The 12,294-nt window shown below is 45.9% G+C and overlaps 1 protein-coding gene across 1 annotated transcript in view; it reads left to right on the top strand.

The window, feature by feature from the left end:
- Positions 1-10,491, top strand: part of LOC146788633 (putative cation-transporting ATPase 13A4) — a 235,098-nt gene extending 224,607 nt beyond the window's left edge. The window contains exons 29-30 of the mRNA XM_085635818.1: positions 6,725-6,805; positions 8,608-10,491. Of these exons, the coding sequence (XP_085491944.1) occupies positions 6,725-6,805; positions 8,608-8,856 (330 nt within the window). The 3' untranslated portion in view covers positions 8,857-10,491. The remainder of the gene's footprint in view (positions 1-6,724; positions 6,806-8,607) is intronic.
- Positions 10,492-12,294: the final 1,803 nt, after the last annotated feature.

A 12,294-nucleotide genomic window follows, 5' to 3' on the forward strand; every position in this document is an offset into this window, starting at 1 on the left:
AGAGCTCTGAATACTCTTGTGCACAGAGAGTCAGGAAGCCTCCTGTAATGATGTGTGATTGCGTTTGTGACCCGGAGAGTGCTCTGAATACTCTTGTGCACAGAGAGTCAGGAAGCCTCCTGTAATGATGTGTGATTGTGTGTGTGAACCGGAGAGAGCTCTGAATACTGTTGTGCACAGAGAGTCAGGAAGCCTCCTGTAATGACGTGTGATTGTGTTTGTGACCCGGAGAGAGCTCTGAATACTCTTGTGCACAGAGAGTCAGGAAGCCTCCTGTAATGATGTGTGATTGTGTTTGTGACCCGGAGAGAGCTCTGAATACTCTTGTGCACAGAGAGTCAGGAAGCCTCCTGTAATGATGTGGGATTGTGTTTGTGACCCGAAGAGAGCTCTGAATACTCTTGTGCACAGAGAGTCAGGAAGCCTCCTGTAATGATGTGTGATTGTGTTTGTGACCCGGAGAGAGCTCTGAATACTCTTGTGCACAGAGAGTCAGGAAGCCTCCTGTAATGATGTGTGATTGTGTTTGTGACCCGGAGAGAGCTCTGAATACTGCTGTGCACAGAGAGCTCTGAATACTGTTGTGCACAGAGTCAGGAAGCCTCCTGTAATGATGTGTGATTGTGTTTGTGACCCGGAGAGAGCTCTGAATACTGTTGTGCACAGAGAGTCAGGAAGCCTCCTGTAATGATGTGTGATTGTGTTTGTGACCCGGAGAGAGCTCTGAATACTCTTGTGCACAGAGAGTCAGGAAGCCTCCTGTAATGATGTGTGATTGTGTGTGTGAACCGGAGAGAGCTCTGAATACTGTTGTGCACAGAGAGTCAGGAAGCCTCCTGTAATGACGTGTGATTGTGTTTGTGACCCGGAGAGAGCTCTGAATACTCTTGTGCACAGAGAGTCAGGAAGCCTCCTGTAATGATGTGTGATTGTGTTTGTGACCCGGAGAGAGCTCTGAATACTCTTGTGCACAGAGAGTCAGGAAGCCTCCTGTAATGATGTGGGATTGTGTTTGTGACCCGAAGAGAGCTCTGAATACTCTTGTGCACAGAGAGTCAGGAAGCCTCCTGTAATGATGTGTGATTGTGTTTGTGACCCGGAGAGAGCTCTGAATACTCTTGTGCACAGAGAGTCAGGAAGCCTCCTGTAATGATGTGTGATTGTGTTTGTGACCCGGAGAGAGCTCTGAACACTGTTCTGCACAGAGAGTCAGGAAGCCTCCTGTAATGATATGTGATTGTGTTTGTGTCCCGGAGAGAGCTCTCAATACTGTTGTGCACAGAGAGTCAGGAAGCCTCCTGTAATGATGTGTGATTGTGTTTGTGACCCGGAGAGAGCTCTGAATACTCTTGTGCACAGAGAGTCAGGAAGCCTCCTGTAATGATGTGTGATTGTGTTTGTGACCCGGAGAGAGCTCTGAATACTCTTTTGCACAGAGAGTCAGGAAGCCTCCTGTAATGATGTGTGATTGTGTCTGTGACCCGGAGAGAGCTCTGAATACTCTTGTGCACAGAGAGTCAGGAAGCCTCCTGTAATGATGTGTGATTTTGTCTGTGAACCGGAGAGAGCTCTGAATACTCTTGTGCACAGAGAGTCAGGAAGCCTCCTGTAATCATGTGTGATTGTGTCTGTGACCCAGAGAGAGCTCTGAATACTCTTGTGCACAGAGAGTCAGGAAGCCTCCTGTAATGATGTGTGATTGTGCCTGTGACCCGGAGAGAGCTCTGAATACTCTTGTGCACAGAGAGTCAGGAAGCCTCCTGTAATGATGTGTGATTGTGTCTGTGAACTGGAGAGAGCTCTGAATACTGTTGTGCACAGAGTCAGGAAGCCTCCTGTAATGATGTGTGATTGTGTTTGTGAACTGGAGAGAGCTCTGAATACTCTTGTGCACAGAGAGTCAGGAAGCCTTCTATAATGATGTGTGATTGTGTTTGTGACCTGGAGAGAGCTCTGAATACTCTTGTGCACAGAGAGTCAGGAAGTCTCCTGTAATGATGTGTGATTGTGTTTGTGACCCGGAGAGAGCTCTGAATACTCTTGTGCACAGAGAGTCAGGAAGCCTCCTGTAATGATGTGTGATTGTGTTTGTGACCCGGAGAGAGCTCTGAATACTCTTGTGCACAGAGAGTCAGGAAGCCTCCTGTAATGATGTGTGATTGCTTTTGTGACCCAGAGAGAGCTCTGAACACTCTTGTGCACAGAGAGTCAGGAAGCCTCCTGTAATGATGTGTGATTGTGTTTGTGAAACGGAGAGAGCTCTGAATACTCTTGTGCACAGAGAGTCAGGAAGCCTCCTGTAATGATGTGTTATTGTGTCTGTGACCCGGAGAGAGCTCTGAATACTCTTGTGCACAGAGAGTCAGGAAGCCTCCTGTAATGATGTGTGATTGTGTTTGTGACCCGGAGAGAGCTCTGAATACTCTTGTGCACAGAGAGTCAGGAAGCCTCCTGTAATGATGTGTGATTGTGTTTGTGACCCGGAAAGAGCTCTGAATACTCTTGTGCACAGAGAGTCAGGAAGCCTCCTGTAATGATGTGTGATTGTGTTTGTGACCCGGAGAGAGCTGTGAATACTCTTGTGCACATAGAGTCAGGAAGCCTCCTGTAATGATGTGTGATTGTGTTTGTGACCCGGAAAGAGCTGTGAATACTCTTGTGCACAGAGAGTCAGGAAGCCTCCTGTAATGATGTGTGATTGTGTTTGTGACCCGGAGAGAGCTCTGAACACTGTTCTGCACAGAGAGTCAGGAAGCCTCCTGTAATGATGTGTGATTGTGTGTGTGACCCGGAGAGAGCTCTGAATACTGTTGTGCACAGAGAGTCAGGAAGCCTCCTGTAATGACGTGTGATTGTGTTTGTGACCCAGAGAGAGCTCTGAACACTCTTGTGCACAGAGAGTCAGGAAGCCTCCTGTAATCATGTGTGATTGTGTCTGTGACCCGTAGAGAGCTCTGAATACTCTTGTGCACAGAGAGTCAGGAAGCCTCCTGTAATGATGTGTGATTGTGTCTGTGACCCGGAGAGAGTTCTGAATACTCTTGTGCACAGAGAGTCAGGAAGCCTCCTGTAATGATGTGTGATTGTGTTTGTGACCCGGAGAGAGCTCTGAACACTGTTCTGCACAGAGAGTCAGGAAGCCTCCTGTAATGATGTGTGATTGTGTTTGTGAACCGGAGAGAGCTCTGAATACTCTTGTGCACAGAGAGTCAGGAAGCCTCCTGTAATGATGTGTGATTGTGTTTGTGAACCGGAGAGAGCTCTGAATACTCTTGTGCACAGAGAGTCAGGAAGCCTCCTGTAATGATGTGTGATTCTGTTTGTGACCCGGAGAGAGCTCTGAATACTCTTGTGCACAGAGAGTCAGGAAGCCTCCTGTAATGATGTGTGATTGTGTTTGTGACCCGGAGAGAGCGCTGAATACTCTTGTGCACAGAGAGTCAGGAAGCCTCCTGTAATGATGTGTGATTGTGTTTGTGACCCGGAGAGAGCTCTGAATACTCTTGTGCACAGAGAGTCAGGAAGCCTCCTGTAATGATGTGTGATTGTGTTTGTGACCCGGAGAGAGCTCTGAATACTCTTGTACACAGAGAGTCAGGAAGCCTCCTGTAATGATGTGTGATTCTGTTTGTGACCCGGAGAGAGCTCTGAATACTGTTGTGCACAGAGAGTCAGGAAGCCTCCTGTTATGATGTGTGATTCTGTTTGTGACCCGGAGAGAGCTCTGAATACTCTTGTGCACAGAGAGTCAGGAAGCCTCCTGTAATGATGTGTGATTGCGTTTGTGACCCGGAGAGAGCTCTGAACACTCTTGTGCACAGAGAGTCAGGAAGCCTCCTGTAATGATGTGTGATTGTGTTTGTGACCCGGAGAGAGCTCTGAATACTGTTGTGCACAGAGAGTCAGGAAGCCTCCTGTAATGATGTGTGATTGTGTTTGTGACCCTGAGAGAGCTCTGAATACTGTTGTGCACAGAGAGTCAGGAAGCCTCCTGTAATGATGTGTGATTGTGTTTGTGACCCGGAGAGAGCTCTGAATACTCTTGTGCACAGAGAGTCAGGAGGCCTCCTGTAATGATGTGTGATTGTGTCTGTGACCCGGAGAGAGCTCTGAATACTCTTGTGCACAGAGAGTCAGGAAGCCTCCTGTAATGATGTGTGATTGTGTTTGTGACCCGGAGAGAGCTCTGAATACTCTTTTGCACAGAGAGTCGGGAAGCCTCCTGTAATGATGTGGGATTGTGTTTGTGACCCGGAGAGAGCTCTGAATACTCCTGTGCACAGAGAGTCAGGAAGGCTCCTGTAATGATGTGTGATTGTGTGTGTGAACCGGAGAGAGCTCTGAATACTCTTGTGCACAGAGAGTCAGGAAGCCTCCTGTAATCATGTGTGATTGTGTCTGTGACCCGTAGAGAGCTCTGAATACTCTTGTGCACAGAGAGTCAAGAAGCCTCCTGTAATGATGTGTGATTGTGCCTGTGACCCGGAGAGAGCTCTGAATACTCTTGTGCACAGAGAGTCAGGAAGCCTCCTGTAATGATGTGTGATTGTGTCTGTGACCCGGAGAGAGCTCTGAATACTCTTGTGCACAGAGAGTCGGGAAGCCTCCTGTAATGATGTGGGATTGTGTTTGTGACCCGGAGAGAGCTCTGAATACTCTTGTGCACAGAGAGTCAGGAAGCCTCCTGTTATGATGTGTGATTCTGTTTGTGACCCGGAGAGAGCTCTGAATACTCTTGTGCACAGAGAGTCAGGAAGCCTCCTGTAATGATGTGTGATGGTGTTTGTGACCCGGAGAGAGCTCTGAATACTCTTGTGCACAGAGAGTCAGGAAGCCTTCTGTAATGATGTGTGATTGTGTTTGTGACCCGGAGAGAGCTCTGAATACTCTTGTGCACAGAGAGTCAGGAAGCCTCCTGTAATGATGTGTGATTGTGTTTGTGACCCGGAGAGAGCTCTGAATACTCTTGTGCACAGAGAGTCAGGAAGCCTCCTGTAATGATGTGTGATTGTGTTTGTGACCCGGAGAGAGCTCTGAACACTCTTGTGCACAGAGAGTCAGGAAGCCTCCTGGAATGATGTGTGATTGTGTTTGTGAGCCGGAGAGCGCTCTGAATACTCTTGTGCACAGAGAGTCAGGAAGCCTCCTGGAATGATGTGTGATTGTGTTTGTGACCCGGAGAGAGCTCTGAACACTCTTGTGCACAGAGAGTCAGGAAGCCTCCTGTAATGATGTGGGATTGTGTTTGTGACCCGGAGAGAGCTCTGAACACTCTTGTGCACAGAGAGTCAGGAAGCCTCCTGGAATGATGTGTGATTGTGTTTGTGAGCCGGAGAGCGCTCTGAATACTGTTGTGCACAGAGAGTCCTTGCTGAGGGTAAATTGTAGAGAACGCCTGCCTTCCATCTCCCAGCTTGTCTGGGTTGGACATAACGCAACATGGGGGCAACATTATCTTCCGATTTCAAGAAAAGCTCGACAGGGCGACGGAGTGAAACCATGAAACTGCAGACGCTGTGGAAGGTGCGCATTGGGTCAATTTGCGAAAATTTTTAGGAGAAAAAAAAAATGTTGTATAACATTAGTGAAACGAGCCAATCTTTGAAATGGCATTTATACCTGCAAAATTTGCTGACAAATTTTAATTTAGGCATAATTAGTGAAACTGTCATAATTTTGCATTACACAGTTTTGCATAACTTTTTTTGGGCAAAAAGTCCTGAGAGATGCCTGTGAGATTTCATCGCATGGAACATGACTTCTTCCTCTCGAACCCGTGGCCTGCCAGTGTCTTCTAAGAACATCTTTAGCAGATATGGAGTTGCATCAGAACTCACGGGTGGTTGCACAGGAATGCCTCTGCCACCCATGGTACCACCCTTTCATGCAAAGTAACACAAATGACCCCTGTGCATGTCTTGGAGGCTACTTTCAAGCACAAATACGCTTTCTGCTGGAGAGCGAATCCCAAAACCAATGATCTGTGCCTCTTTTGGGAACAAACAGGCGTCTAAACGTGCTTTTTACTCATCACGGGGCATATCAGCAACACCCGGCGATAATTATCGCTCAGCGCTCTTAGCGTGAGGATAATTATCGCCGGGTAACGTGGATTTTTATCGCTGACATAGCGTGCTATTACCAACGCTTATCTCAAAAGCGATAAAAATCCTAGCGCTATCTGACAAACGTGAGATTATCGCTGGAAACCCAGCGATAATCTCACATAGTGTGGCGTTAGCTTGCTGATAGGGACTCACAAACTTAGCCATGATATCCACCCTCCATAGGATATCATGGCTAAGTCAGTCCTGAAGCAGACGTAAGGAAAGTAGCGATAAAAGGGGTTATCGCTACTTTTCCTGACGCTATGCTTCATAGCATGGGGCTTGATGAAAGGAGAAATGTCGCTTAGCGACATTTCTCCTGTCATGTTAGGTCAGGAACGCCCACTTTGCATCTCATTAGAGATGCAAAGCTGGGCGTTAGGAATCCTCACGCTAAAGCAAGGTTTTGGGCATTAGCGTGGCCTTGCTAATTAAGCGATAAAATTATCGCCGCTTTTCGGCCGAAAACGGCCGCAAAAGCGGCGATAATTTTTTATTGTCAGCTTGTAAATATGCCCCCAGGAGAGGATTGTTTGCTCCTATTATGGAGTATATTTGAAACTAGATGACTGGTGTGTAGAATTCATCTATGGCATGTTTGTTCTCTCTCCCTGCAGCTCGTGTGCACTCCAATCATGTGGCGGGTCCATATGTTCGTCATCCTGGTTGTGTGCTTCGTTGTGTCAGCTTTTGTGGAGGTAAGATGCGTGAAGAATACAGGTTACAAAACGGAGGTTAGAAATGACACTGCCAAAAAAGTTCCTCTGTTTATTTCCTCATGTACATGCGTCACAGGTGCACGAAAGTTTACGTATGCATTTCAGATCAGTAATGGTGAGTGGTGTGGACCCTGCCCAGCATGGACAGACAAAGAGATAGGGTTCTGGCAAGAATGAGAGAGTGGAATGTTGATTAATCTTCTAGGGCCTCATTTATGAAAAGTGACGCATCACTGCGTGAAAACAGTGATGCGCCACTTTTCACTGCGCCCTCCCTGCGACTCCAGTGATGCGTCATATTTACATTATGACGCATCATGTCGAAAGGAGTCACAGATACGTCAGTATTTCTGACGTATCTGTAGGCGCAAAAGTGACGCATCGCTGGAGTGTGTCACAAAAGTGACGCAACTCCAGCAATGTGTCCTTTCACATGGGGCAAGCCCCATGTGAAAGGGCCTGCGTCAGTCTTACGCCTGCCTTGAGGCAGGCGCAAGAAATTGACGCATTTGCACCCTAGAAGTGGCGCAGTGAAATCTTGAAGATTTCACTGCGTCACTTCTACGACCCTTTATTGCGTCAAAACGCCCCCCTTGCATACATTATACCTGGCGCAGGTATAATGTGGCGCAGGGGTTTACAAAGTGACGCATCTACCTAGATGCGTCACTTTGTAAATATGGCGCAACATGGCACATGTTTTACGCCACTGGTGCGTCACAAAAAGTGACGCACCGGCGGCGCAAAAGTGACGCAGGGGCTCATAAATGAGCCCCCTAGAATTTAGCGACGCAAGGTTCATATTAGGAAACATGACTGAGAAGTCGGTTGGACAAAGTTTTATTTATGGCAGTGAAATTCGTGAAAGTTTTGAATTTCAATATTCTGAGACAATTCTCAAAATTTTAAAGGACACAATTTTGCGTAATTTTTTCCCAAGAGTGCACCGCACGTGAAAAAAATCTCGAGATGCCAGCCGTAGAGTGGTTCAAATGTCATACCAAGATCCGCCCGCCAGCATCTTGAGACTTTTTTCATTTTTTTACAGAAGGTGCACTCTTGGGTAAAAAAGTGACGTAAGAAAACAGAAAACCACATTTTGCTACAGGGTAGCAGTAATGTTGCTTGATTGTCGTCGAATTTTGCAATATTTTAGAAGAAACTGTTACATGATTTTGTATCCCCATCTTAAAACCCTGGGCATGCTAACATTTTTCTAAGAATGTAGGGGGCATATTATCAAGACAGGCGATACAATTATCGCCGCTCTAGCAGCAGAAAACTGCAGCTAAAACAGCGATAATGGGCTTGATAATATGATCTATGGAATTCCAATTGAAGCCCAGGTTAGATGTCCTTCACATCTAACGGGTTTCAATTGGAATTCCATAGAGCATATTATCAAGCCCATTATCGCCGTTTAAGTGGCAGTTTTCTGCCGCTAAAGCGGGGATAATTTTATCGCATGTCTTGATAATATGCCCCGTAAGGAGCAAAGAGAAGAGATGAAGGGGAATGAGGCCAAGGGCTTTACTCACACTAACCAAAGAGGGTGCTGTCCTCCAAGGGATGAGGACACCACTGGACATTGCTCAAGATGTCTCGTCTTCTTTGTCTTCTGCAAGGTTGCTCTCTTCGCAAGCTTGTGCTGTAATACTTTTCTTGCTGGTTCACATGTGAGATAGTGCTGCCTCTCAGCAAAGGAGTTGCCTTTTATAATAACTAATGTATCCCATGAAATGAACGACTCTTAAAATTAAACTAATATTTCCAATATGCAGGATGTAATCCTCGACAATCGGAAACTCTGGGTTTGGCTCAAAAAGTCTTTGAAGTTAAAGCCGGGCAGCAACTATAAAAAGTTGCGACTAGTCCTGGAAGCCGATCCTGAGTGGCCCCCGGTGAAGAGAGTAGAGTACGCGGAACCCGGCAGCAAGGACGTCAACTGCAACTTGGAAGCGTACACCAACCCTGCCTTCAACCACGACGAGACCACCAAAACTCAGGATGGAACCATGACCCGACACTAAGCCCATTGCTTCTTTCATTGACTGAGAATGAAGTTGTTTGCCAAAATCTACCTATGACGAAGAAGCCATTAGCACTGGCAAAGCATTTCATTCGCCACATTCGCACATTTAGTTTTAACATTTGAAATGTTATTTTTGTATATTTGTAAATTACTGTTGGTATCATAGGAGATTTCTTTATTATCTATCTTAGTCATTGGACAAGAATGTTAAGGAATGTTATCGCGACCAAGCTTATTCGTTGTAGAATATGAATCAGAGACTAGTGAATGGATTAAACGAAATGACTTTGCCTTGTATGATCTGCGAACCCAGTGGATAACTCTGTTTGGCTTGGACAGACATATGTACTTGCACACATATATGTAGCAGTTAGGGGTTGATTCCTTCACAAATGTTCAAATAGTGACCAAGGTTTGTGCAAGAACCACAGCAGGGCTGCCTGGTCGTCTTCTGTTTCAAAGTGATAATGGATTCAAAATGTCGGGGATGTGGGCCCAAATCTTCCGTCCAACACGATTTGCTTAAAGAGTTCAAGTTAAACAAGCTCTGGAACTATCGTCTGGAATAAATTTACAGAAGTCTAGTTGGAGTTGGATCTCTAGAAACAACACTTTGAAGTGTGCTGTCGTTAGTTTCAAAGAATTTGTGACGAGAACCCAACACCTTCAAGCACTGTCAGTAAAATTAAAAGTCGCACGACCTGTCCCCTGATCCTTCCAAATCTTTAGCTTTTTGTAACCCTGATATCTTAGTGTATTATATTTGCTAAGTTTTTTAATATATATATTCTTTTAATATCACCAGAGAGAGGGAACTATAAAGCTTGAAAGTGCTGCTGTTTTTGTCAGGTAAAGTCAATGATGATCAAAATGATAAATGATCTCTCTACGGATTACGCAAATTGGGCAAATTTGCAAGTTAGACACCAGTTCTGGAGACATTTTAGCCTTTAGATTTCAACTTATCCAAGTGCTCATCTTGGGCCTGAAAATGTCTTTGTGTGGACGTCTGGAACCAGCCACGGCCTGTGCAGGTACGAGTGGTGGGCCTGGTGTGGGGGGAGGGATTTTGACAGACGACGACGAGGTAAAATAAAAGAAATAAATAATTTTCCTTCATCGTTGTTTGTTGAAATCCCGCACCACCCGGCCCCACTGCCCACCGCTCTTACCTGCATGGGCCGCCGCTGTCTGGAACTCCTGCTGGCTGAGAGGAACACCCCACCTTTAATACCTTTAACTAACATTTTGGGACTCTCTAGTCAGGAGGTTTCAATATTATTTTGAACAGATGTATTGGAGATCTGACTGATGCGACAAATATGGTAGAATTGAACTTTGCAGATCTGCGCCTGCTTGTTTTCAATCACCGGTGGGTGCAGGGCCTCACGCATCTGCAGCTGGGCTGCAGGAAGGAGTTGAAGTACGTAGGAGACCTTTTTAATGTAAATAATGTACATTTATCTTAATATGGTATGAGATGTATCGGAAGAGTAGAGGCTGTGGCGTTCATTCTGAAGGATGCATATATTAAATCTTGCCTTTGCATATTATAACGTAAATGCATATACATGACCTGTTGATTGTAACCCCATTCTCCTCCCTAATGTTTGTTCTGTGTTGCCTGCTACAATAAAGCATATTATTTAATAAAACAAGACAGAACTGTGCTTCCATCCAGAGCCGAGTGACCCTTGTACATAATTTGGATTCTGACCCCACTGGTGTGGCAGCGGAAGGTTGGCTGAAGGTCCCATACAGTTCTCAAGCACTTGAATCATACCTTTGTTCCCTCTGGTTCCTTGTGTGAGGCAGAACTCTCATTGGCTTGGTCCATAAAGTCACCACCTATAACTCCTTGAGGCGTCAGTGAGCATGACTCATCTTTAGCACGTGAGAGCCATCTAAAGCAGTCTCCTCGATGGAGCAATCCCTTTGGTTTACCGTAGAGGCGAGTCAGAGAACGTTTCTGTGAGGCAGAGTATGGCCTTCTTCAGGTACATGTCAAGACCTGGGCATCGGATATTCTGAAACCAACCTGAGACCAAAAAGTACAGAGGATTGTGCAATTCATCTAATTCATGGATGTTCAGTGGTGGGCAGGATCCAGAGATAGACTTTGAGGAGTCGGGCCGAGGGAGGATAGTAGCTTGGAAAGCTATCTTTCAGATGACGCCAGGAAGAAACGAAAGATGTGTTCTGATTACTCTATGATTGAACTACCAGGAAGGACTGACAGTAAAGGGTGAACTACTCCCCAGAAAAAAACTGTTGCCAATTTTCTTCAAGGGAGCGATGGCTGCTCTCACTGGATGTGTCCCTCCTGTAGACTGGTTTACCGTGTACAAGGAGCGGATATAACTCAGAGGTCTGAGTCCCTGGGCTGGGAAGCATGTACGCCTACACCTGGGGCTGTGAGTGGTGGTGCCCGCAGGCTTGCAAAGGCCTGGGATCTGAGTTACTGCTCCTCTGATCCCACATCCTACCTGAGTGGTGCTCTTCAAAGCTGCTTGATCATGCCTCGCAGCCTTGAGCAACTGTGGGAATGGCAAGTGAAGCAGCTGGTGGCCGCACATGACCACTCACAGGTACTGAAACACGCTCCCATAGAAACAATGGAGGCAGGTGAATAAAATGACACGCCATGGGAATAAATATTGAAGTAATTAAACTATTTCAATATTTATTTTGGGTGTGTGTATGTCGAGGGTGTTTGCGTGTCAGTGTGCAAAATTCTCATAATTTGCTTTCGTGTAATTCTGCAAAATTTCAGCAAAATTACATGAAATTATGCATTATTACACGAAATGTAAATCTTTCAGTTCAAGAAGTATCCACTAGGGCGGTCATCGGTTTGCATAAGAATGCTCATAATTCCACTGGCGTGCAAAAGCGGCATTAGCTGTTAGTCAGGTAGGTCCTTCAATCTAATGCCATCTCTGACTCCTATGTACCTTTCCTTTGGGGCACTATTTCTGGTTTCTTCACACCTCGCTGCACCGCTGGGGGACTCAGGTCAGTTGGGAAGCATCTTTTGGTTTCTTAGTACAGGGATAGGAAAAAGGCAGCGGTTAAATCATTCTTTGTGGGCACCACAAACCTGACTTCATCCCCAACCATCCCCTGCATTCTCCTCCTGACCCCCCCCCCTCCAACAACCCCATTCCCTCCTTCCCCCAAAAGATGATCTGAGCAGATACATCAGTTAATACCTTTCTGGAGAAAATGCTAAAAACTCACTTGACTAATTCTCTATTGGAGGAAGTGATTCAACACCCTTTGTATGGGTCCTTGGTGCGTCATGAAATCAATTGACTACCGGTCTCCATCTGAAAGACAAGACAGACAAGGTCTGGGTGAAACTGGAGAATTCGTATTCAACATTTTTCAAAGCACAATGTTTTATACAATTTGTTGTATTAAGTTCAAAAGTAAC

The sequence above is a fragment of the Triturus cristatus genome, chromosome 11, assembly GCF_964204655.1.
Source record: "Triturus cristatus chromosome 11, aTriCri1.1, whole genome shotgun sequence".
Classification (NCBI taxonomy): domain Eukaryota; kingdom Metazoa; phylum Chordata; class Amphibia; order Caudata; family Salamandridae; genus Triturus; species Triturus cristatus.